This window comes from Mytilus californianus, unplaced genomic scaffold, assembly GCF_021869535.1.
Source record: "Mytilus californianus isolate M0D057914Y unplaced genomic scaffold, xbMytCali1.0.p SCAF_1, whole genome shotgun sequence".
Taxonomy (NCBI): domain Eukaryota; kingdom Metazoa; phylum Mollusca; class Bivalvia; order Mytilida; family Mytilidae; genus Mytilus; species Mytilus californianus.
In genome coordinates, this window is record NW_026262581.1 from 134,494,962 (window position 1) to 134,522,836 (window position 27,875).

General features: G+C 34.5%; 2 protein-coding genes across 4 annotated transcripts in view; one reads left to right on the forward strand and one right to left on the reverse strand.

The window, feature by feature from the left end:
- Positions 1-21,165, reverse strand: LOC127735515 (uncharacterized). 3 transcript variants are annotated; one of them, XM_052245699.1, is made up of 9 exons: positions 20,901-21,165; positions 10,305-11,104; positions 9,647-9,679; positions 7,841-7,998; positions 4,873-5,145; positions 4,302-4,406; positions 3,987-4,022; positions 1,730-1,792; positions 1-778 (listed from the first exon to the last, which is right to left on the reverse strand). In XM_052245699.1, exons 2-9 carry the CDS (start codon positions 11,038-11,040, stop codon positions 629-631), a joined length of 1,554 nt encoding a protein of 517 aa, XP_052101659.1. In that variant the 5' UTR covers positions 11,041-11,104; positions 20,901-21,165; the 3' UTR covers positions 1-628. The 3 variants fall into 3 exon arrangements, 2 of the variants coding, with proteins under 2 accessions (XP_052101659.1, XP_052101667.1); XR_007998439.1 differs by having other exon boundaries at positions 699-778; positions 3,987-4,028; positions 4,313-4,406; XM_052245707.1 differs by lacking the exon at positions 3,987-4,022 and having other exon boundaries at positions 642-778; positions 4,313-4,406.
- The window catches only part of LOC127735473 (proprotein convertase subtilisin/kexin type 5-like), an 18,187-nt gene continuing 10,891 nt past the window's right edge, over positions 20,580-27,875 (forward strand). The window contains exon 1 of the mRNA XM_052245646.1: positions 20,580-20,736. Coding sequence (XP_052101606.1) covers positions 20,689-20,736 — 48 coding nt within the window. The 5' untranslated portion in view covers positions 20,580-20,688. The remainder of the gene's footprint in view (positions 20,737-27,875) is intronic.

Here is a 27,875-nt window from a genome sequence, read left to right on the forward strand (position 1 = left end):
TCTGTGATAACAGTTTATTAATATTTGGTACAAAATAATTACTATGTGCAGCATATTATGGTATATCATGGTATTATAATTATTCAAATCAAAATTTTCACATAAATACTCTGGAGCATGTTCATGATACATTTTGAATACATGGTTTAATCTAGTAACTGCAAATAATTCTAATTCGAATGTATATAAATGGATCGAATAAAGAGACCTATGATAGGCATTGTCACAAGCTAATGCAACAGATACAAAGACGTCAGATTTGTTAATTTGTTGGGTTGGTTCAGTTTGTACAGGTCCGACTGTCATTAGCAGTGTTAGCCTACATTTGTACATAAAAAGTATGATACAGAATATCTATAAATTGATATATGTTCTAAACAAAATGTCAAAATTGTGTAGATTCATATACCACTTACTTCAAAATTCTATTATACGTCAAAATATCATACTCTTTCTTGTTTACACCACAAAAACAGCCGAAACTTCAAATATACTTAATACTTCATTTCTATTGAGATTTTAAAAGGAAAAGACACAAACGATTATGTCAATACTTTTGTATCTTTTTTCTTCTCTTTTGCAAATTGGATGTAATTTTAAACTGTAATGACTATTTTGGATAAATAATTTAATTTTCCATCAGTTGACAAAGACACTTTCTCCCCAGAAATGTGTTGTGTCTGTTATAGTCACAAATATCCAGTGTAAACCAATTACAAAGCAAACCATTCTGCTGTAAATGTGCTAACTTTTGTTTTATCATGATTTGTGCCAATTCCTGAAATAAAAAAAATATTTATTTAAACCTGTACCATTAGTAATGAGCAATATAATATTTTAAACATTTCAATAATATATAAGATTATTTTATAAACAAATGCGACAGTGTGAACTTTGCAATCATTGAGACTCGAATTTCAATGTGCACCTTTAATATTCTTATACAATCTTGTATTATTGTCGATTGATGATGTGTAGAAATTATAAGCGAAAATTTAAAAAAAAATCACACATTTCATTTATATTATTGAATTTTATCTTATATATTTGCTTTAGTGCTTCATGTTTAAAAAAAAAAAAAAGGAAAAAAAAAATTAAACAGCCTCACTTTAAGATCTTTCATTTAATTTTAGATATAAGCCAAAGCCTTACATAAAGAGATATTTTGCTACAAGATGTAATAATTATGTTTAGATACTGATTTGAGTTTGAGTTAGGCTTTCACTCATATTTAATTTTACAAAAATATACATGTAAAAAACCAATTGGGCAATCAAAAATTAAAAGTCAAATAAAAATAAATGAAACCATAGCCATGATGAAGAACGACGAAAAGAGAAACAACAATAATAAAACGTTACACAGAAAACTATGGAGTGAACGCTGGTGCTCCGGAAATGGTCAAGCACTAGTTAAGGTTAAGGTTAAATATATAAAAATCTGGAGATGTGGAATGATGGCAAATGAGAGAACTATCCACCAAAGAACAAAATGTCGTTAATGTTAGCAACTATAGGGACAATGCGACCTTAACAATGAGCAAAACCTATATCGTATAGTAAGGCCCGACATAAAATGTACAACAATTCAAAAGATAAAAACAACGGTGATATATGTCAATTTCAACATGTTTATGACCCCAATTTTAATTAACAATTTTGACAAGGTTGAAGTTTCTGCAATGTTTGAAATTCATTTATATTTTAATTAAGGATATTATGGTACTCACCTCTATTTTATCGTCCTTGTAAGTAAATCGATGCCTCTTCTCTAACAGAATGCCTACGTATTCCTATGTGAATGATAAATAGAGAGATATCTGTACAGGAAACACTTTAACTCGAACGTATCACTGCATGAAATATTTATTAACCAAACAATGCGACAAATAAAAGCAATGATTTGTAGAATATTTGATTGATATATTGATTGATTGGTGTTTAACGCCTATTTCAGCACTATTGCATAATTTCGTGGCGGTCATTTTTTATAGGTGGAGAAAGCCGGAATACCCGGAGAAAACTACCAACCATCGGTAGGAAAACTAACAATCCTGGTCAATTAAGATTGTATAATGTTTGAAGATAATATCTAAACTTTAATGAAAGATAGACAATACAGGTTAAAGTGAAATAAATTGAATAGTAAAGTTATTACTAAAAAAATCTATACAAAGGTTGATTTCCCTCGTGATAAACAACAGATGGAAGATACCAAGGAGAAATAAAAAATATCACACAGTCCAGAGACCGTTTTAAAATAAAATGTGTGTAACATTTCAGAGGAGGAATAAAAGAAAACATTGTTTTCAATTGTATATTTCACAATGACAATTGTATATTTCACAATGGCGAGAGTCCGTCTACATCATATTATTAGTTTTTTTTTCTCCACAAAAGCGGGAAACATAGATACACGTATATCTAGAGTTTGGTAGATTGATATTTCAGTACACAGTCGGTATTCAAATGGGTACTAATTGTGCACCACGACTGGCAAACTTGTTTTTTGTACTTATATAACGCAGATTTCTTATAGAACCTTTTCAAAGACAACGAGAAAAAGCATCTTGCAAAGTTCTTGAATTTTACTTTTAGATATACTGATGATGTCCCGTCAGTCAATAACCGACATTTCAGTTAGTCAGTGTTTGCATCTCAAATATCAAATGTTGTAATTAAGAAAAATAACGAAATGGTATATGTGATAAACGTGATGATTTTGACTTTCCAATTGTCGACTTCCCATTTATCATCATTAACATACTTTCTGCCCAATCGCATGGTGTATACATATATAAATTAATACGTTACGCTCGTGCATGTTCACAATATGCAGACTTTATGAATAGGTGTGACCCTAAAGCAAAAACTGCTCCAACAGAGTTATCAAGAAAATCGATTGAAATTGACACTTAATAAGGTTACGGTCACCATTACGAATTGGTTGACCAATACGATGTGTCTTTGTCTCATCTCATAAACGATATGTTTTTATGATGTCTTAAATCTTTATATTACAGTATAGTCGTCTGATCAGTAAATTTACCGATTGTGGCATAATAACGCTATGTGAATTCGCATGGCGGGTGATGCATGCATGACAAGAGACGCTTGTCCTGTCCATGCACCTAGTCCTTTTGGTTCCATGAGATTCATTTCGTATTTTGATTTGTATCTTTATAATGGGTTTAAGATATTTAAATATCGGTCAACTACTGTTGCCTCTTACTAGTATTTAAATGTGTAAACATCTTTTTCAATAAAAAAAAACTGCATTGGTTCTGATTTTTGAAAAATTTAACATGTAATTACATAGCGAGAAAAAATTCCAATTTTTTTTCTCACTATGTAATTACATATTAACTTTTTTTTATAAAAGCAGAATTGCCCCCGGTTTTTCGAGGGACTTTTGTTGCGCAGTCTTTAGTTTTCTATGTTGTGTTATATAGACTGTTGTTTGAGATCTTGCCGTTTTTCATTTTTTCCCATGTCATTGTCAGTTCGTTGTCGATTATCCCTTTGGTATCTACAGTCGAATATGTTGAAATGATCATCACTTGTTTTAGCATAACATTCAAGTGCCAAATTTACGAATCTGATGTATTGTGGAAAATGAAAAATCAAAGTGACTTTATAGACAACAATAGGGAATTCAGTCTGATTCAAACTAACTCAGAAAAAAGCGTAATATAGGCAACATTTACTAGCACAAACTAGCTATTCACCAAAACTCAGTAATTTCAGGAACTTGCATTAAAAAAAATTCAAACAAAAAGACCAAGGCTTTCTCAACAACTGCGTTCCGTATATACAAAATGTATTTAGTCGGTTTCTTTTAAACCCGCGCTTGCGCGGATAACACTCTTAGTCTTTTAGAAATAAGGAAACACAATCAATTGATTTTTGAAAGAAAACCCCATTTATTTCCTTGTTTTTTAATGTTTTTTAGAATTGTTTTCTACCAAAGCTATAATATTCACCTACCTTGCATGCAGACGTATCATATCGAACCATAGTAAGCTAAGTCTTGTCATGGAAATTTAATAACATAATGATAAGAGATATATAATGCGCATCATATAACAAATCTAATGTTAAACATGTTTATTATTATATATAGGATTTGTATGCGGTTTTAGACTAGCCACATAACATTTAAGGCAAGTTTGTTGTTGAATGACTATTTTGTTTTAACTACTTGTGGTCAAATTCAGTCATGTTCAAATCAGGGAAATCATTTAAAACACGAAAAAGAAAAGAAAAGAAAAAAGCTCGAAAAAAAACATAGTACAAGGATACACTTGGCTTACTTATATTTGTGTTGTCAAACACAATAAGACATTTATTGTCTTCGAAATAATCGCTGTTCACTTTCCATATATCTCGTCGAAGTTTTGTTACCATCTGTAAATAAAAAAAATATTTAATATTTTCCGGTTTAATTTGTATCATGGGGATAATATATTTTTGCTACTTACAAAATCTATGCATTCATAATCCCCCATTAATATTTTACCTGGAAAATGTAACCTCTAGATGTTACTGTATAGTAACTTAATTGTTTAGATTTTTTGAACTTACATGAGCAATACGACGGGTGTCAAATGTGGTACAGGATCTGCTTTCCTTTCCGCAGCACCTGAGATCATCCCGGTTTTTCTTGTGGTTCGTGTTGCTCAGTCTTTTATTTTCTATGTTGTGTTTTGTATACTGTTGTTTGTCTTTTGGTCGTTTTTCGACTTTTACCACGACATTGTCAGTTTGTTTTCGACTTATGAGATCGAATATCCCTTTGGTATCTTTCGCCTCTCTTTTGTGATGTTTTGTATTAAATGTGGAGACGTTTTGTATACATATAGATAGCAAATACCTTGCGTCTTGCGATGAAGAGTAAACCGAATGATCCTATCCATATAAGTCCTCCAAATATAAACGCAGAGAAAAACACATTTGTAAAATAGTCAGTTATAATCTTTTCAACTATAATACTTAGAAAGTACGATCCAAACACAAAGGCCGTGGCTACCATTCCCAATAATAATGCTGCACCACAGGCAAATTTCCTACCACTAAATATTCGGTAATGCCTCATTACTGGATGTGAATTTACCCGATTTAAAATAGCAGCAACATGTTCTTCGCACTGAAATATACAAAAGTGTAAATGATAAAAAAAACAAACAGAGTAAAACGACAAAATCATTTATCAAGTTTTGTGTCAACTCGTGGATGTACTGAGATATGAATAAGACCCATTAAATCATTGAAGGTATTTTCGTCATTTAGACTTTTGGTCTCGATCGTACTTGATTCTAGAAATTTCGCCAAACAGCCTGTTAATTCTGAAATTTATTTTCAATATCATCAATCTCAATTACCTGTCATCTTTTATTCACTTTTACTACATATTTTATAGAGTTTAAAACATTCATTCTTCTCAAGAGATTTCGTCGTTTGCTGCTGTCTGTCCTATTTGTATTTTGTTTTATTTGTTTTTATGATACATCAATCCGTCGATTTTCTTTTTTTTAAGTTTTTGTGTGATGTCGGAACCTTACATAGCTTACTATAAGGTATGTGTTTTGATCATTGTTGAAGGCTATAGTGTCCTATAGTTGTTAACGTCCTCCATCGTTGTTTTTATACTTCATCTCTTTAATTTGATATTGACGATTTCATTTATCCCGTTGTCAACTCTTTATTTCTCGTAGTAACATACCGTCTTTAAATTAGTATGGCAATTACATATCTCATTTGATACGTTTTGTTATACGAAGTTTATAGGGATGTTCTTGACGAATAGATTAAAGTTATTTACCGATTTGCATCACTCGTTTGCAATTCTCTATGGATGTTGTTTTAATTGTTTTAATATTGTTGAAGATGAATATCATGTTATTTTACATTGTCCTGTTTATAATGATCTTAGACAAGTTCTTTTTACTGAATCTCTTAAAATTGATGCGCATTTTAATAGTTTTACAGATTGTCAGAAAATGGTATTTTTATTTTCGAATCAAGATATTATAAGACTATGTGCCAAAACCTGTAATTTTATTCTGAAAAGACGCCGAGAAGTTTTATATTGTAAATAATAATTGAATAATTATGTTGTATAATTTTACCATTCATGTCTAATATTTATTATGTACATACATATTGTTTTACTTGATTATCGTCTCTCATAAATCTGTACAGATTGGCTTATGTATACAAAATGTATCTTTTATAAATGTATTGTGTAATTTTATGCATAAGGTGAGACGTAAATAAAATATTGAATTGAATTGAATTGTATAGTTATATATCTTGAATTATCTATTCATAATGGATTTACGAGGAATGCAAATCGGTAAATAACTGTTGCCTGTAATTACTGACCCGGATAATGAATGGCTGCTAGTTAACTGTAGGACCTCGAGAGATGTATTTATCAAAGTTGTACAAAAATCGAACATGATAACATGTTGTTTGTTTATAGTTGACTAGTGTTTGGTTAATTATAGTAAGGTCGGTTCGATTGGGATATTGAGTTCATTCACGAGTGAACTCAGGTGGTTTAAAGTCATTCGAGCCATTGCAGTCAAAGTGTACAGTAGCATTTTGCCAAATAAATAATATTATTAATGATATTATTTATTTTCAGATTTGTAGACCACTAGTATGGGGAAACCAGTACATGTACAAGCTGCTTAATACCTGTGTATTTATATGAACTTTCCACAATATTATACTCATATTTATAATAAAATGTGCGCTTGTCTCTGCAAGTGGCGTCTCCCATATAAGAGTTTGTGGTTATTTGATAAATATTTTATGTTCGTTTGAGTTTACGAATTAGAATTTAATGTCACTTTGTCTGTAAGATGTGCTGTTCTGGTGACATGATTTTAAAAAAGTATAACAAACATACAGATTCAAAGAGGGGAAGTCCACAAAAACTGACAAGATCGAACGTTATGAACCAACGAAACGACTGACTAGGTACAGGCATTTTTTTATGAAAATGGTGGATTATGCCTGGTTTTATTGATTTGATATTGATACTCGAGGAAATTTTAGCTAAGCTGAATTCTAAGGTTATTCTTCAAATGAACAGCTGTTCCTTGGCGGGTTTTTACTATAATTGCCCCTATAACCTATGCCAATAAACTAAATTTTCGAAATAATGCATTTGATGCCTCTTATTATTCACGGTATCAAATTAAACTCATTAAAGATACCTGGCTTATAATTTTGTACACCAGACGCGCGTTTCGTCGACAAAAGACTCACCAGTGACGCTCGAATAAAAAAAGTTAAAAGCCCAAATAAAGTACCAAATTGAACAATATTGAAATCCAAAAATTCCGAAAATTTGTGACAAATACAGCTAAAGTAATCTATTCCTGGTGTAGAAAATACAGGGTTAAAAGGTTGCTCCCTAAGGTTAAGCTGTTTAATTCTTTCAGGTTCCTTTGAAGTAAACACTTCTCCATTTATTTGCACATCTTTTGCATTGCATATTTTTTGCTCTGATCGTTCAGGATTTGAAATGTATTGTTTGCACAAATCATGCATTGTATACTAGAAGGCCAATAAGATTAGGCAAGTGTTTATCGTGCTCTACTTTTTACCGAAGTTTATGTTGTGCATACTGTAGATTATTTAAAGCTATTTTATTGGTTTATTCAGTGTACTACTGTGGATCTGTTTCAAATGTTTTTGACATTGTCTCGTTTTGGTATTGTTTTCTGCATGTTGAGTTTCAACGTTTTTGTCTAAGCCATTGGCTTGGATCGTTTGTCATGTGTTGCCTTTACTCTTGACTGTCATGTTATCATGTTATTTAAACTTACATTAACATCCAGTGAGGATTTCAATATTTCATTCTCTTTTTTAGTAAGCCCATCAAATTCGTACACATATCCATTCGAACAAAAAGGTGTCAATTTTACAGCTTCTATAGTTAACAATCGAGCTCCATTTTGACTTTTCACTTCTTCTACAGTGAAAGCTAGAAAGCAAAAAAATGTTCATATGAATTGCACTTGGTTTGGAATATCACAACACAAATAATTTTAAAATACTATCACTAAACTTATATTAAAAGTTATCGAACAAATCTTCATTTTTTTGTGGTTAACAGTATAAAATATCTGTACACTAAAACAATCACATTCTTATGTGCATGTCCTAGGTTAGTAGGTTCTTTTTTAACACTATATCATAGATTTATTGCATTACAGCTGTTAACAATGACCTTACTGCTACAGCTTTAACGGTAAGGTACCCGGATAATGTTAATATCTATAAGAACAGGGTTTCGTATAAATAAGTATTCTTTTCTTCAAATTCATGTGAGAATAATGCAATAAAGTACAATGTACAACGATAGTACAGTATACTAATCCGCAGATAGGTCAGGAGGCTCTTTATTGGTTTTCGTTTGTTTTATTTCAATTGTGTTGGTTGGTAACTTCTCTGTCAAAGGGGAATGTAAGATTTGGGGCCAAATTGGACCTTAAATTCAACTATATTTCAAACTATTTCGGACTTTCAGAATTAAGTGTTGAATGTATGCATCCTGTTTTAGTTTAGAATATATACCATTATCATGAGTTAAACAATCATGAAATGAGAGTAAAATCAGTAAATGATATTATTAGATAAAATCTTGACTATTTGACCTGCACATGGATAGAAATAACACAGAACACAACCGTGGATATTTAAACAGTAAGTGCATTTAATGTAAATATTCACAGGCAACTAAACAGATTGGGAAACGCTTGTGCTCTTTGCTTATGAAGGCAAAATGTCCATACAACTAGTCTTATTTTTGCTAAAAATCTGACAAATAAAGATTTGGTTTGGAAGTTTCGTTGTACCTATACAAATTTATTACCATCGGAATATGCCATCCTAATTTGTACGGTTGTGTGTTTATTCTGGTAAATCTAACGATCCTTTGAAGAAATAAGTTCTTATAGGTATCCATTTTTATGTAGTAATATATTTGAAAATTGTACATACAGTGATTTTGTATTTGATAAATTGAAATATCACTAAACATGCATTGCTATACAGTTATGAAAACTTATGGTCCTTCAACCTGTCGATACAATGTACTTATATTATGGCATTGAACAAGTTCATGATTTTCTCAGATTTTTTAAAACTTCTTACACTTAATCCATTTGATGTGTACTAATTGATATTTGAAGCTGGGAAAACATCATTTAAGTATTAGTTGTGACTGGCTTTGAACTAGCTTTCAGTAAATGCGAGTACTCTTAGATCGGTAATTTGTGTCTTTTGTCTTTTTTTTGTTTGTAAGTTGTTGTTTGCTCCTGACCGATTTTATTTGTCAACCTGATTTTAACAATTTGTTCTCATTCTGTGCTGTAACACTACTGTCCAAGGCTAGGGGAGGGTTGAGCGCTCACAAACATGTTTAACAACGCCCCATTCTGTATGTGCTTGTTCAAAGTCAAGAGTGTGTAATTTGTCGTTAGTTGCTTAGTGACATATTTGTAAGGTGGAAAAGGGGGTATTATTACAACCCTTTAATCAACTCTTGACAGCGACCCCATACTATCAAACTTGTTTTCTTGGAGCTTTAAACAGGGGAACATAGCATATAATTTCTTAAACACACCTACCTTTTTTCTCGTGATATAGTTGATCTACTGCAGCTGAAAAGGACAAATAATTGTGCTTTTGAATTTTTGTATTAAGTAAACGATTTAAAAAGCCATTCGAAAAAAAAATAGGTCAAAACATTCAAAGATAAACATACGATTCCAACTGCAGTACACACGTCACGTGTTTCTGGTAGTACCTCATCAATCATGATGCAGACTAAAAAAAACTAACATTCTTATGAATAATATTAAAAAAATAAAACATATTCATTAATGCGCATAATGCGTACCGTTTAATTTTATTATACTGATTTAATATAAAAATAAGAAGATGTGGTATGATTGCCAATGAGACAACTGTCCACAAGTGACCAAATGAAATAGAAGTTAACAACTATAGGTCAATCGAATGTTTCAGGTTCGTTCATGAACACATACAATTTGATTTAATCAAAGGTAATCATTTGTAAGGAAGAATTTCACTCGTGCATAGCTCTTTTTTCCTTGTCCTGGTTTAGCTTTCCTGTTTGGCGTTTCTGGTTTCTGTCGAAATGTGCATCTACTGCAGTAAATTTGGAACAGTTAATGTTACAAATATGAGTTTTTATTGAAAAGTTTATCTTAAAAAAAGCTGTCATCGATGTTATCAGAAAGGGAAAGGAACCTCAAATCTAACCTGAGTGGTAAAATGCGTCCATAATCTTTGCTGCAACATCTTTTTCTTGAAGAGCATCTATATAGCGATATGATTTCAGAAAGGATGGGATTTCCTTTTTGACAGGACGAAGAAGGATAGGTATGACTTTCAAGCTGTCTCCGTCTGCGTGTGCCATTTGAAATGCTTGGCGCGCTTCTGTTATACACCAGTAACTATCTAGAAAACTTGGACTTATAACAATTAATATTTTTGAGCTGTTCTTCATTTCATCATAAATGTTATCGTCTAATAACTTTCCAGGGATAAAATCTCTTTCATAATTCATGCATTTAAGAAAGAAACGTTTTTCTAATTCAATACAGAGATCCTTGACTTCGGGACTATCTTCAGATGAATGTGCAACGAATATATGATACTTTTTGTCTGGAGGAAGTTTGAAAACCGGCTGCTCAAAATAATCCATGACTGGAGGCTTTATTTCTGTTTCAGTTTCAGTTGACTGTGAATGTCCCGTAAATAGATCCTTAACGCATGTTTCATCAAACGTATCAGGGGACATATAAAAATCACCGGTAAAAGTTTGATGAATATCAGAAGATGAATTTATTGGAATATCATTATCATTAAGAGTTTGAACACATTCGGGAACCATGTCTTGGTGTAACAATGCCGTTTCCTCCAACTCTGACGTAGTGAGATGGTATTCATTGTCACCTTTAGAAAGTAAAGCCATACACTCATTTTCTGTATTCATGGTTCACTGATATTTTTTACACCATGCACCCATTGCATTTCCTGTTAGATTTTTAGATACATACCTAAAAAAATTAAGTTTTTTATGTGACATTTTGTATTAAAGAGACAAATGAAGAAAACAAAAAAAAATAATATATGTACTACACTATGAATTTTAAAAAAAATCAAAAACAGAATTCAAGGAAAAAAAATGACTAGACATAGTGTTGAAAATTAATTACGTCTTCTTTAATGTAAAGTTTTCTATTTTTACGAATTAGCACAGAACGTTACAATATTTAGACCATCAAAAAAAAAAAAAAAAAAAAAAAAAAGAATTCGAACAAAAATTGAAGCGACAGACTTTTGAATATTAATACCATCTTCTTTAATAAAAATTTCCATGTTTTTTCTTTTTCTGGAAGCTAAACATATCCAGGAAGTTTACTCGCTCTTGTCTTTAATTTTTACTTAAATTGGGGTAAATTAAAATTATAAAGTTTTTATCGGATGGAAAAGTGTAGTAATCTACTATACAAATCCTGGGGAAAAAAGATAAAATGATTCAAAATAGTCAACTTTGAATTTTGACGCGACTAAACCTTATCCGTATCTTAAATTAAAAACATCAATCATAAGACTTTTTATGTGGAATGTCAAATATATATGTAGGACTCAAACCTATGGCGGATTCCAAATCTATGGCAGATTCCAAATCTATGGCAAATATGACGTTACAAACGCCAAACAAATCAAATCTATAGTTATTTTTTATGTTTTCTCCAAATCTATGGCAGATCTTGTAATTTTCCGGGAAAAAGAGTAACATATAACGTCACAATTAAATAACGCCATATTGCGTCGTCGCCGCCGCTCAGGATTGCGGAACCCATAGATTTGAACACCATTTTATATAGATTATTTTTCTATATTTGTAGAATGTAAATCAAAGAAAGATATTTAACACGGGGCTCACATATTTTAGCAAACAAACACACAGGGAAACACTTTCCGCTTTCCCTCTAGAACAATTTGCCGATGGTGTGACCTTTTATTTTATAGGAGGGACAATATGTGCTGTACCGTCCGAATCCCGCGATGAAGAAAGGCACCGCTGTTTTAGTAGTGGATATTTTAGGAAAGGAGTTATAGTAAATATTTTAGTGTCTACGGCTGGCAAAGTATATAAAGTGAGAGATGAAATTACAGGATATACCACTTTTACTTAAATCGACATCAGTTAAAAAAGATTAATTAACGCTAAAATAAATATTATGTGAAAAGTCAAACTGTTTCATTCTTTTTATAGAAAAACTGGTTTCTTTTTGTATTAAGGGACTTCTATTTTACTAGTTGGTTTAATAAAAGGATTAAACAGGTACCATGCACAGATTAGGAAATGCGTATTTTCCGGGGCACATCATTTTAATCCTGAAGTCTTTGTTATGGTATATCACTTCTACACTACCTACTTTATGGTTGCCCTCACGAATTGATTGACAATTATGGAATGTTTATCTCACAAATGTTAATAGACATGCTCCCGTTTTCGTACATTTCCACTTGTTTAAGAAAAGTCATTGGTCGTATATGTACTGCCTTGTTCTCCATTTGCACAAAATCTGCCATAGATTTGGAAACAACAAAAATCCGCCATAGATTAGGAAATTACAAAACTTGCCATAGATTAGGATTTTAAAAAATCTGCCATAGATTTGGGATGGCATGACGTCGTATTTACCATAGATTCGGAATCTGCCATAGATCTGGAACCCACCATAGATTTGAGTCCTTCATATATATATACATGTCACAACCACAGCTCAGCATAAGGCCTCTTCTGAACATTTGAAGGTCCCCACTATGTATTGGTTACCTAAACTACACAAAAAACCTGTAAAATATCGTTTCATCTCGGCCTCTAGTAAGTGTTCTACTACTAGACTTTCAGTGCTTTTAACAAGTTCATTAACTACTATCAAAGAACTGATCATTAATTTTGTAACAAAACATATGAAAATAGTGAAATTAACCATTTTTGGAGTAAAAATATTCTCTTTGGATGTTTTAGATAAATTACGTGATGGTTCTTTTGATTCGGTTGACAGTTTTGACTTTTTCACTCGTTACACTATACTTCCACACAATCAAACAAAAGTTTTCCTATTTACTTAAATGGTCGTTCGATAATCTGACTGCAAATTTATTTGCTGCAACTCACATAAAGCCTTTTTCTCAAACGAGAAAGGTAAAAATGCTAGATATACTTACTGGAGGTGTGATGAGATGATTAAAGCCATAAATTTTCTCCTTGACGACATTTATGTACGTTTCGGCAATAAAGTTTATCGACAGATTGTAGGTATTCCTATGGGCACCAATTGTGCCCTTTAATATCAGACTTGTTCCTGTACTGTTATGAATCACAGTTTATGGCCAAACTCAGTAAAAACCCGTCTAAATTCCATTAAATTGATAAATTCAACAACACTTACTGTTATCTTGATGATATTTTTTCGTTAAATAATCAAGAATTCTCTAAATATACTGCAGAAATTTACACACAGATACTTACCTAAATAAATCAAATATTAACAGCAATAAGTGTTTTTTCCTAGATTAAGACATTTTAGTTTTACACCAGAAACTCTACACAAAAATTTACGATAAAAGGGATGATTTTTCTTTCCCTATTGTTAATTTTTGGACGGTGGTGTTCCTCTGGCACCATCTTACGGTGTTTATATATCCCAACTCGCTCGTCATGCCCTTGTCTGTAGTGACGTTTCGGATTTCAATGAGCGTAATCTATGTATTACTGGTAAATTATCAAGTCATGGATTTCGTTACCACAAATTATTAAACCTTTACTAAATTTTTCCATAGATACAAAGATTTGGTTTGCAAGTTTGGCTGTATCTGTAAAAAACTTATTTCAGACGGAATAGCACATCCTAAATTTGACGGCGATGTTGTTTACCGAGCACGGAAATTTTTATACGTAACGATCCGGGTAAACTTATCAATCCTTTAAATAAACTTATTGTTAATTATCCATTTTTAGATGGTGACGTTCCCTTGTCACTATCTTATGGTGTTTATATATCTCAACTTGTTCGATTCGCTCGTGTATGTAACAACGTATTTGGTTTTTAACGAAAGAAATCGCTGTATTACAGAAAAATTATTACACCAGGGTTTTCGATATCACAAACTTATCAAAACATTTACTAAATTTATCATCGGTACAAGGACATTATTCGTCAATATAAATCAACGTGTAGACATCTTATACGTTCAGGTATTTCACATCCAATCTTTTATGGTAATATTCTATACAAAGCACAAAAATGTCTTCATTCGCCTCAAAAGCTAACCAAACCTTATTCAGAAGGGATATAGTTACGATACTGTTATCAGGTCATTAAAGATGACATTTTTGGAATTAATATTGATTCACTCATAGGGTCTTTGCATCAGAAATAAACACAGTTATTCTAAAACCAGTTGTTGGCATGACATATATGTTATGATGGTATGATACTTAACCCCCCCAATGGAGAAAAGCTAGTTGAATTCTGTGAGATGAATGAGCTTGTAATAGGAGGCAGTTTATTTCCACACAAGAATATACACAAGGAGACATGGGAATCACCTGATGGAAGAACAAAAAATCAGATTGACCACATCATGATAAGTCAGAGATGGAGAAGCTCACTTCAAGACGTTAGAGTTATGGGAGGAGCAGATATCAGCTCAGACCACCATCTTATCATAGCCAAAGTAAAAATAAAACTTGCAAAAGGGACCAAAGCCGAACAAAAACGTATAAAGTATAATGTGGAGAAGCTCAAAGACCTACATCTCAAAGATCAATTCCAAATCGAGCTCAGAAACAGTTTTGAAGTACTTAAAGATGGGCCAGACCTGGACATAAACAATGAATGGGAAGTGGGAAGAGACATCATCAAGGAAGTGTGTGAAGATGTACTTGGAAGACAAACTAACAAAAAGAAAGATTGGATGTCACATGGAACATGGGATGAAGTAGAAGAGAGAAGGAAAATGAAGGAAAAGGTAAACAATGCAAGAACAAGGGCTCAGAAACAAGAAGCACAAAACAAACACCAGTTCCTCAACAAAGAATTGAAAAAATGCTGTAGGAAAGACAAGAGAGAATATGTAAATGACTTTGCAACTGAAGCAGAATTTGCTGCATATAAGGGTGACATCAAAACCTTGTACAATATCACCAAAACTCTTAGTAGACGTAAAACAGCTAAATCTAAACCAGTAAAGGATAAAGATGGAAAAGTCCTAACCAATCTTAACGAACAGATGGAAAGATGGAATGAATACTTTGTCAATGTTCTAAATAGACCAGAACCAGACCAACCAGTAAGAGTAGAGCCAGCTGGGGAAGATTTGAACATAAAAATAGATAATATCAAGAAATATGAAGTGAAAAAGGCCATCAAATCACTTAAAAATGGGAAATCCGCAGGCATAGATAGAATACCACCTGAAGCTTTCAAATCTGGAGGCAATGAAATAATAGAATATATGTACAAACTCCTGAATAAAATCTGGCAGGAAGAAAAGATACCAACGGAATGGTTAAAGGGTTTGTTAGTGAAGCTGCCAAAGAAAGGAGATTTAGGGCTATGTGAGAATTGGAGAGGCATAACACTTCTATCAGTAGCTAGTAAAATACTGTGCAAAATTATACTCAGCCGAATTAAAGATGCAATTGATCAGGTACTAAGAGATGAACAAGCAGGTTTCAGATCAAACAGAAGCTGCACTGACCAAATAGCAACACTACGTACCATCATTGAACAATCAGTAGAATGGCAACCATCCCTCTACATCAACTTCGTCGATTTTGAAAGGGCATTCGATAGTGTCAACAGAGAAGGGATGTGGCAACTGCTAAGGCATTATGGTAAACCAACAAAAATTGCGAACATGATCAAGGCATTGTACGAGGATTTCACAGTACAGGTGATACATGAATCATCATTCACCAACCCTTTACATGAAAATACTGGTGTGAAACAAGGCTGCCTACTCTCCCCTACACTATTCCTGATAGCTATAGACTGGGTAACTAAGCAAGCACTAGATACTACACCAAGAGGTATACAGTGGAACTTCGCACAAAGGCTAGAAGACATAGATTTCGCAGATGACCTGGCCCTGTTATCTCACCTTTTGAAAGACATGAGAGACAAAACCACCAAACTCCATGAAACAGGAAAAAAACTAGGCCTAAAAATCAACATTAAGAAGACAAAAATTATGAAAGTAAAGACCAGAAAAGGAGGAACTGTGTCAATTGAAGGAGAAGATATTGAAGAAGTAGACCAATTTACTTATTTAGGAAGCATCATGGATAGAACGGGTGGGACAGATGCAGACATTAGGACAAGAATAAGTAAAGCTCGACAAGCCTTTGCTATGCTGAAGCCAGTTTGGAAATCAACAGCATTTACAGAAAACACCAAAATTCGAATTTTCAACACCAATGTAAAATCAGTCCTTTTTTTATGGAGCAGAAACCTGGAGACTTACAGCAGGGGTACAACATCAAATCCAGGTTTTTATCAACAAATGCCTGCGCCAAATTTGTTAATTTTGGTGGCCAGAAACAATAAGTAACAAATGCTTATGGGAAAGGACCAACCAGGAACCCGCAATTAAACAGCTAAAGAGAAGAACATGGCAATGGATTGGGCACACTTTGAGGAAACCTGTAGGTACCATCACTAGACAAGCATTAGAATAGAACCCCCAAGGACATCGGAGACCGGGGAGACTATTTCACAGCTGGAGAAGATCAAGGCGCAAGGAGCTGGAGGAGATTGGATATACCTGGAACGAAGCAAAAAGAATAGCCCAAAATAGAGTAAGGTGGAAAGCGACTGTGGCAGCCCTATGTTCCACAAGGAATGAAGAGGATTAAGTAAGTAAGTATACTTAACCCCTAACGAGAGGGATTGTGCTTGATTTTTATATGATAAAGACATAATTTTTCTATCAGTTTAATTGAGGTCTAGAGCTGGCATGTCAGTAACTGCTAGTAATCCTTTGTTAATTTATGGTATCATTGTCATTTTGCTTAGTTTCTTCTGTTGCCTATTCTAACATCGGACTCTAACTTCCTTTAAACTGAGTTGTATTGTGCGTATTGCTATGTGTTTGTTTATTCTACATTGGCTAGAGGTAAAGGGGAGGGTTGAGATCTCACAAAACAAGTTTAACCCCGCCTCCGTGTGCGGGATTTTCTCGCTGTGTTGAAGACCCATTGGTGGCCTTGTGCTGTTTTCTGCTCTTTGGTCGGGTTGTTGTCTCTTTGACACATTCCCCGTTCTAAATTTTATTATTCTAAATAGTTACAAATTCAACACTGTAATTAGAACTTTGAACATTGTTTTTATTGGTTCAAATATTGATTTTGTCATTAGTAAATTAAAATCTTACTAAATAGTTTTGTTATACACATATGCACTTTAACGGTACTACAATCTGCCGATAGCTTTATTTTGGCATTGTACAAGGTCATGTTTTCCTCTGACTGTTAGACCCCGTTCACACTAGCATTTTTTGAATCAATCTAAATTTGAATCGATCTAAATAAAACCAGTTCACATTATCTTTAATCCTAACGATCTCCATCGTTCTAATCTGAACCTACAATTAAAATTGATATGGATATGACCTAATTACTCGTGAAATTGTAAACACTGTGTATAAATAGAAATATTTAATCAAATTAATGTGTTGATACACACGCTTGTACAAAATTAATGGATGAAGTTATTGTTTCACTTGAATGACAAGTTCAAATGTTGATACCGCTGTTCGTATAGTTTTCGTTAATTTTCAGCCTTTTATGATGGTCATTCATTTGGTAATAAATTGCACGTGTAATTTTTTGCCGCCATGCATGCTCACAAATTATTTTCGATTCAATACGGTACTAGTTAAGATCGATCTCTGCGTTCCCATTTAACGTTAGATTGGTTCACTTAATTAGATCGATTCAAACTAAACTACCTCTTTTGGTGTTTTAGTTTAGACCGATTAAAGATCGATACAATGCGTTCACATTGTGCTTAAATCGATCTAAAGTGAACCGATCTAGTTTAAATCGATCTAAATGTTCAAGTGTGAACGGGGGTCTAAATGACGTCTGTACACTAAATACATTGGATTGGCTTTGCAATAGCTGTCAGTAACTGCGAGTAATCTCAGATCTGTACTAATTGTCCTTTTTGTTATTAGGGATGGGGGATGGATAAATACCCTGCCACGTCCGGTCTGTTTTTTTTGTTTGATTATTCTGATTTGTATCTATCTGATTAGTTAAGCCTTTTTCAACTTATTTTTATAGTTTGTTCTTATGTTGTGCTGTTTCACCACTGTCCCAGGTTGGGGGAGGGTTGAGCGCTCACAAATATGTTTAACCTCGCCACATTCTTTATCTGCCTGTCCGGCCAAGTCAGGAACCTGTAGTTCAGTGGTTGTCGTTGGTTCGTGTCGGTCATATTTGCTTTTCGTAAATTGTTTTGTTATAAATTTGGCCGTTAGTTTTCTCAATTGAATTGTTTCATATTTTGTATGTCGGAGCCTTTTATAGCAGACTATACGGTATGGTTTTTCTCATTGTTGAAGGCTGTACGGTTGCCTATAATTGCTTTCATCCACTTCATTTGAACATAGGTGGATAGTTGTCTCATTGGCAATCATACCTCATCTCCTTATTTTTATATATTCAAATACTTTACTTACTATCATAACATTTTACTTTGAATTTTGGCACCATTCACTTGAATTACATAGATTGTATCGACAAAAAAACAAAACAAAAGAAAAGGCTTTCAAATAGTCAATTTTGACTCAAGACGCCGTTCTTGAAGTTATTGATTCTCAAATTTCAGAACTGGGAAATTGTTTTAAAATACCTAAAAATCTACAGGCTTTGTCAATATCCTGAACGAATATATATATATCAACGAGTAGGAACCTACTAGTATTCAAAACAATGGTATATAAACGAGAGGCTCAAAAGAGCCTGTGTCGCTCACCTGTATCTTCAACAATAGCCCTTTTTTTGGAAAACTCACCATGAAAGGGCATAACTCTATAAAGAATTAACTGAAAATTTCAGTCATTTGACATATTTGTAGGTCTTGTCTTGCTGATGGTTTTTGTTTTATAAAGTTTCTATCTATCTATTATAGTTTTCAAAATAAAAGGCAAAAGTGCAAAAAATTGAGGAAAATCGTCATTAAAGGGCAATAACTTCAATAAGGAGTCAAATGACGATTTGGGTTATGTTGACTTATTTGTAAATCTAGATTTGTTGATAATTTTATCCTTTAAAGTTTTTTTTCTATCTATGATAGTTTTTAAAATAGAAGGCAAAAACGCAAAAAAATGGTAAAAATCGTCATTAAAGAGCAATATCTCCAATAAGGAGAAGGAGTCGCCTGATGACTTCAGGCATGTTGACTTTTTTGTAGATCATGTCTTGCTAATCACCTTCCTAATAAAAATGTTTCTGCATCTATTATAGTTTATATAAAAAAAAAAGGCAAAATTGACAAAAAATTATAAAATTTGACATTTAAGGGCTATAACTTCTAAAAGAAGTCTTCTAACAGTTTTGACATAACATGATGGACAGCAGGTACAATGTAGATATCAACATTCTCAATAGATTTGTCCCTGTCAGAATTTCTTTGTTCATAGCGGTTTTTAAGATAATAGACAAAACTTGCATTTTACCCATATGTTCTATTTTAGTCATGTCGGTCATCTAGGTTGACAGGCGGGTTCATCGTACCAATTTTTAAAACTATATACCCCAATAAGGATTGTGGCCAAGTTTGGTTAAACCTGTCCCAGTAGTTTCAGAGACGAAGATTTTTGTAAAAGTTAATAGACGGTGACGGTCGACGGAGGACGGACGACAAGTGGTGAGAAAAGCTCACATGGCCTTTCGGCCTGGTAAGCTAAAAAGAGGTGACAGATACCAAAATTGTAATGGTAAACTGTACATTGAGTACTTCCAATTTTCCGAAAAGTCGAAAAGTATGGTGTTTGTACAATAACCAATATATGCTTTTAGCAGTACTGTCTCAAAGTTAATCAAAGGAAACCACGAATTTCCAGGGATGGGGTCATACATCTTTAAACAGAATTAAATCACATAAAGCAATCGTTCACCTTTCACTGAATATTTCTGATTCCCAAAAGCACAAGCTAGATTTGTTCTTTTATAACTGTCCTGAATCCAATGAATGGATTTCCGTTTGACCGTTTTAATTAATCCCCCATACAATATCTATAAGCATACTAGTAACACACTATTGACTGCACATCATGAATAAACTGATTAACAAACGACATTTCAATTCCAGGGTATGATTTTATATGAAACTTCATAGTAAGAGGCATACAGTTGTAGGCACAAAAAGAGTTCTTTATGGGGAACTGCATTTTCTATTTTAGATCAGTGCATCCTTTACGATAATATTTCGTGTTGAAGAGTTATCGTTATTCAGAACGAAGATCGCCAGATGGATGGAACAATGCAGTAGAATTTGACTTTAACAATAATTGACAAAACTACTACGTTAAAAATTAACGAAGATAAAAAATGGTGCCATCAAAAACTCAGATGCTATGCCTTTTTGCGTTTATCACGGTAAGTAAAAAAACAATTTCCATTTTATCATGTTTCTTAGTAACAATTTCTTTGTAATACATTTTTATTTACAAACATTATGGTATTGTTTACACCATGTCATGTCGAGTAGGTTTATTTAATAACCAAGTCAACACATTACTACATAAAATACGGAAACTTACCACATTCGGAATTTCTACTTTCAATATGATTTCTTCAACTGCCATGTTGTTTTTTGGAAATCCGATCAGGAATTTATTATTCTATAAATAGCCCATGATGTCGGTTATATATCTTTAACTTTGTTTTTTTTTACTTTGTACTTAAAATATTTTCTCTTTAAAAACAATTTAATTAATTTCTACGCAAAATATAGATACATTTAAATTTGTTGGTATAAAACTTGAGGATATAAATGAAAGTGGCATACAGAGTTGTTAAATTCCTCGTCAGGAAGAAAAGACGTAATTTTTATCGATATTAGTTTCGAATACGTTACCTTTGCGCCAGTGTATTTTGATTTGTATTATCTCCCTTACTCCATGTGTCATGTACATGTATAATTATTGATGGCTTATTTCTCTTAATTGTTTATCGCCTGACATTCATTATTAAATGTGCCTTCCTAACGGTCACATGTGTTAGTTTTCTCTGCTTACTGGCGTGGCGGCAGCGGTCTAAGAAATAAACTCATCATAGATACCAGGATTGATTTTTGGATTTGCGCCAGACGCGCGTTTCGTCTACAAAAGACTCATCAGTGACGCTCTAATAAAAAAAAGTTAAAAAGACCAAATAAAGTACGAAATTGAAGAGCAATGAGGACCAAAAACTCCTAAAAGTTTTGCCATATACAGCTAAGGTAATCTATTCCTGAGGTAGAAAAGCCTTATTATTTCAAAAATTCAAATAATTGACCCACAGCTCAAATAGCTCAAGCTTTTGAACATTATTCCACCCAAGTTTAAGGTGAGCAGAAATAATTGTCATTTATTTTGACTAACACATCAACACTTTCTATTGTTGGACATAACTGATCTTTACAAAATGGCAGGCACACGTGCTCCAAAACAATGGTCACTCTCAAAAGAAGAAACAATTACATCGTTTGAAGCATGGAGACAAAACTTACAATATACCTTTTCCCTTGATCAAAACTTCGCAGCGTTCCTTGTAGATGGATTTACATGGCTGACGAAAACCAACGCCAATCCTTTGCGTGGCATTGCTGACGATGGCGAGGAGGTTGCCGAAGCTAACCGACGAACAGCAACCCAAAAGTGCACACATTTGGACCTTATGCTTGGACAAATAGCAAATTACTGCCCGATTATTTCAAGAAACACTGTAATTAAAAATTCGACATCAATTAATTCTATTTGGCAGTCATTTGTCTACACTACGGATTTCAATCTACTGGTGGACACTTTCTTGATTTTAATAGCATCTTTTTGGAACCAAATGAACGTCCTGAGGACTTATTTCAGCAATTGGCTAGTTTTATTGAAGACAATTTGCTTCGTGTGGGTGTCAATATTCATCACCACGGAGAAGTCCCTGAAGCCGACGAAAGAACTATCGCCTTCTTTGAAAAACCTGATTGTGCTTACGTGGTTAAGACTTATTCATTGTGACTTGCCCCACCTAGTGAAACAGCGATATGGAACTGAATTACGGTCAAAAACATTAGCTTCTTTGAAATCTGAATTTTCACAGGCACTTGATAGTTTATTTGACGAAATTCATTCAGCCACTGATGCCAAGGGTTTACGGGCGTCAATAAAAGACAAACATTTTGACAGAAGTGCAAAGAAGTCAGGTAGTTTAAGAACTATTCGTCAAATAAAGTGTTGTATTTTATGTAAGCAAGCAGGCCGTCCGTCCCAACATTTTTTAAGTTCTTGTAAATATTTACCCAATGAAGACAGACAATATAGGCAATCTAATTGTACAGCAGTAGGTGATAGTGAGTCTGATGACAATGTTGATAATGAACGAGTCTTATTTTTAAATGATGATATAGGTACTAGTAAGCTTAGAGTTGAATCTGCATTAAGACGGGTGAGCACTAAACAGTCCCCTTACTTTAAGGCATTTTATAAACATTTCCCGCTTGAGCTAACACTAGATACGGGTGCTGAGGTAAGTATGATAAAAGCTTCTTCCGCGGATTACATCGGCGTTACAATTAAGAAAAGCAACCATTCCGCTTTTTAAGCTGACGGTGTTACCCCGTTAAATATAGTTGGTGAATGTCTTTTCACACTTTCGAGGGACGGGATCGAGTTACAGTTAGAGGCCCTAGTAGTGAACGACGTAGACGTTGATATACTCGCCGGTATCCCTTTCATGTCGTCGAACGACATCGCGATTTTTCCTAGCAAACATTAAATCGTAATACGCGATAAGGTAACTGTTAGTTATGGTAGCCCAAACGAGGAACTAATAAAACTCGAGTACGTAGAACACAGGTTTTTCTTATCCGGGCTCCTTCAGCTAGCTATGTATATAGTTCAGTAGTTTGGCCAGGATGTTACGGCGAATACGATATCCCATCGGAAATAGAATCGGATTGCATTCTTGCGATCGAGCCTCACACTGACTCTTCTCGTACGAAAGATTGGCCTATACCGCAAATTGCTCATTCTGTCGCAGGCAAAATATGCATGGTGAATAACACATTGGTAAGGCAATTCATACAACGAAATGAACATTTCTGTCGAGTACGACTCACGAATACCGTAGACAAAGCACCAAAGGCTCCCGACAATATCCGTGACCTAAAAAGAACAAACTACATAGATACAACACATACTTCCCACTTTTCCAAGTCTCTGTAGACCCAGATAATTTACTTAGTCCAGATCTCCAAACCCAGTTTAATTAACTTCTGCGAAAGTTAAGTGAAGTTTTTAGTCCTAATTTTGAAGGGTAAAATGGGGCAATAGGTCCCTTTGAAGCATCTTTTAATATGGGTCCTGTCCAGCCTCCCCAACGGAAAGGTAGAATGCCACAGTATTTCAAAAATAATTTGGTTGAACTCCAAAACAAATTTGACGAATTGGAATGTAAAGAAATGTTCCGTAAACCCGAAGACGTAGGAATTTCAGTCCAGTATATTAACCCTCCTTCCTTTCTTGTCAAAAAAGTTTCCGATGGTTTCCGACTTGTAACGGCATTTGCCGATGCTGGCAGATATAGTAAGCCGCAACCCTCTCTTATGCCCGACTTTGATTCGACACTCCGTACGATCGCACAGTGGAAATATATAATCAAGTCTGATCTTACAAGCGCATTTTACCAAATTCCACTGGCAAAAGATTCGATGAAGTATTGCGGAGTCGCGACCCCTTATCGTGGAGTTCGCGTATACACACGTTGTGCGATGGGAATGCCTGGTTCCGAAACGGCTCTTGAAGAACTAATGTGTCGTATTTTGGGGGATTTCTTACAAAAGGGATGCGTAGCTAAATTAGCAGATGACTTATTTTGCGGCGGTAATACCCCAGAGGAGGTTTTACACAATTTGGAATGCGTTCTTCAGTCGCTACAAAAATCAGGAATTTGTCTATCACCTAGCAAAACTGTTATTCGCCCAAAATCGATAACAATCCTAGGTTGGATTTGGTCACAGGGTTCAATTTCCGCTAGCACACACAGAGTAGCAACACTAGCATCGTGTCCTATACCAGACACTGTGCGTGGTCTTCGATCCTTTATCGGTGCTTACAAAATGCTAGGCCGTGTTATACCGAATTGTTCTAACTTAATAGCCCCACTAGAAGAGACAATATGTGGTATGAAATCAGCTGACAAAATTATTTGGTCCGACATGATAAGAGAACATTTCGAGTTTCTGAACTCCCGTAAGGCCATCACGCTACCTAAATGCAGTGATCAACTATGGATTGTCACCGACGGATTTGTCACTAAACGCGGTATCGGAGCGACCCTATACATAAATCCTGAGGGTAAAGTGTCCTTAGCAGGATTCTTCAGTGCTAAGTTGCGTAAACATCAAGTATTGTGGCTACCGTGCGAAATCGAAGCGCTTTCAATTGCCGCTAGTGTCAAACATTTCAGTCCCTTTATTATTCAGTCAAAACTCCAAGCTAATGTGTTGACAGACAGCAAACTCTGCGTGTAGGGCTTTTAAAAACGATGTCGTGGTGAATTTTCTGCCAGTCCGCGTGTCACATCGTTTCTTTCCGTCGTAAGCCGATACCAGGCTAGAGTCAATCATTTATCCGGTCGTGCAAATATTCCATCGGACTTTGCAAGCAGAAACGCACCCTTATGTACAGAGCCTAATTGTCATGTTTGTTGCTTTATATCGCGTACCGAAGATTCTGTCGTACGAGCCGTAAGCATTAAAGACGTTTTTAATGACAAATTTCGCCTACCTTTTACTACCAGGTCTGCCTGGATTAATATTCAATCAGAATGCCCTGATCTAAGGCGCACTCACGCTCATTTAAAACAAGGCACTCGGCCCTCCAAAAAACTGACAAACATCAAAGACGTCAAACGTTACCAGAAAGTTGCATCAATTGCCAAAAACGGTTTGCTAGTTGTTCGGCTTTGTAATCCCCTTGCTCTACTCAACGAATTGATCATTGTTCCACGTAGCGTTCTTGAAGGACTCGTCACCGCTCTACATATTAAGTTGGACCATCCGTCAAAACACCAATTAATCCTCGTCTTAAAACAACACTTTTACGCTTTAGATATGCCAAAGGCGGCCGAACAGGCTAGTGACTCCTGTCACTCATGCGCGTCTTTAAAACGGTTCCATAAGAGCCTCGTCGAACAGTCTTCAGAAGACCAACCGGACTTGGTTGGCATATCTTACGTGGCCGACGTTCTTAGGCGCAACCGTCAACTCATCCTGGTCGTCGGAGAAACTGTTACGTTGTACACTAGGACGTGCTTTATCATAGACGAAAAACTGGGTAGCTTGCGTGATGGGTTAATACACTTATTGATACCTTTAAAGCATTTAAACGGTCCCAGTGTTGTCGTTCGAGTTGACCCGGCAGCTCAACATATCAACTGAAATTGGTCGCGTCAAAAATCAGAACAAAAATCCAGTTGCCGATAAAGCCATCGCTGAGCTTGAAGACGAGTTACTTCGTGAAGAACACGATCAGTCTCCTCTATCTGTAAATACACTAGTTATTGCTACCACGAGACTTAATTCAAAACTTCGCCAGCGTAGGTTGTCCTGCCGCGAGCTATGGACTCAAAGAAATCAGTTTACTCATAAACAATTGCCTATTTCTGGCATGAATCTTATTAGCGCACAACAATAGGCCCGAAAAAAAAATCACGGATTTAGCGAAATTTCTAAATGCAGTAGACCCGGTCGTCCGATCCCTGATGTTTCCATAGGGGATTTGGTTTACCTTTATACCAACAGGTCAAAGACCCAATCGAGAGATCGGTACTTTGTAGTAGCGCGTAATGGCGAATGGGGTTTCATCAAAAAAATTTTAGGCAATCAACTCCACGCCTCGTCCTACAAAGTAAAACTTTCGGAATGTTATAAAGTTTTAAACACCATAAATGTCCACCGAAATCCAAGATACTCTCAAAACGAATACGATAAGGAGTCCGATTGTGATGACCATGATGAAGATAGCCTTCCTGGGCCTATCCCTAACCTACCACCAGCTCGCGCGTAGCCCCGCCTTTTCCTTTTTGCGAAAATATCGACGATGTTGAAAATCTGGACGAGCCGACTGAGATACCTGATAATAGTCTAGAACGTCACATTACAGATAGTAAGTCAAGCAATGAACAAGATAACAAACGCGTTCTCCGTAAGCGCCCTGAATTGAAAACGCCAGCGCGGTTTAAAGATTTCGTTGTCTTTTAAATTTAATGCTCACTCGTCCGTAGGTTGTTAAAATAAAGAAAAGTCATATTTCTTTCTGTATTTGATTTACTGATAATTTTATGTTTATTACAATGTATATGCACAGTATTTTTTGTTTAACTACTTATACAATATATATATACATTCATTTGATCGCATTCGATGAAGATATAGTATAGACTTTAAAGGAGAAAAGAAATGTCAGAATTATTTTGTATTCTTATTGATAGTTATGTGTTTAGCTTATGCATATTGATCACAGTTATTTTCTTTCATGTTCTCAAGATAACAGAGATTACTAGTTAACAACTGTGAGCATATTATTTATTTTTATGTAAACTTTAAAGGAGAAAAGAAGTTGCGCCAGTGTATTGTATTGATTGTTACATGTGATATGTGTAATATATGCAAAATCGTAGGGTCAATTTTAAATAAAGGCAACAGTAGTATACCGCTGTTCGAAATTCATAAATCGATTGAGAAAAAACAAATCCGGGTTACAAACTAAAACTGAGGGAAACACATCAAATATAAGAGGAGAACTACGACACAACAGAAACACAACATTAAAATGTAACACGCACAGAAACGAACTATAATATAACAATGGCCATTTTCCTGACTTGGTACAGGACATTTTAAGAAAAAATGGTGGGTTGAACCTGGTTTTCTGGCTAGCCCTTTTGTTAAACTTGTACTTGTACATTTTAAACACGATGAAGGTATTGAAATGGTCATGACCACCAGAGACATAGAATCCAATATGATATATCATGTATTATGTGTCTTTGTTATCATCAAGGCGAAATTATTTCCAAACTTGTAGGTTTTCAGTTCACTGCCATCGCAATTATCAATTGTTTATGCCTATTAATATGCATACAGGTTAATCTGTGTTTTATACTAGAGTATATGAAATATGAATGCTATAAATGTATCTAATCTTTTATTTACTCTTTACACGGGAAACTTTAGTTTGCACATTCATCACAGTGACCATTTAATTTGAGTACATGCAATTGTGCAAGCGGAGTCAGCAGGTTTAACAAATTTCTTCATAAGATAACATTTTAGGCTTCGAAATAATTTTGGATTTATTGTCAAATACGTTGATTTTGTGCATTTTTCTGACATAAAAGCTTGAGGAAACATTTTGCAGCAGCCTACATCCAACATGCTTTATAACCAAAAACTACCAATGATGATATTGAATTCCTAGACACAAAAACGTTCTGGATCACGGATGGCGCCAAAGTTGATTATGCTAAAAACTGTTAAG

What these genes read in the sequence shown, in the direction of transcription:
- LOC127735515 (XM_052245699.1), bottom strand. Translation starts at nt 11,040, where the DNA reads ATGAATACAGAAAATGAGTGTATGGCTTTACTTTCTAAAGGTGACAAT. An exon ending in ACTATATCACGAGAAAAAAG is followed by an intron (nt 7,999 to 9,646) that starts GTAGGTGTGTTT and finishes TTTGCTTTCTAG; the next exon opens with CTTTCACTGTAGAAGAAGTG. An exon ending in CAAATATAAGTAAGCCAAGT is followed by an intron (nt 4,023 to 4,301) that starts GTATCCTTGTAC and finishes GACAAGACTTAG; the next exon opens with CTTACTATGGTTCGATATGA.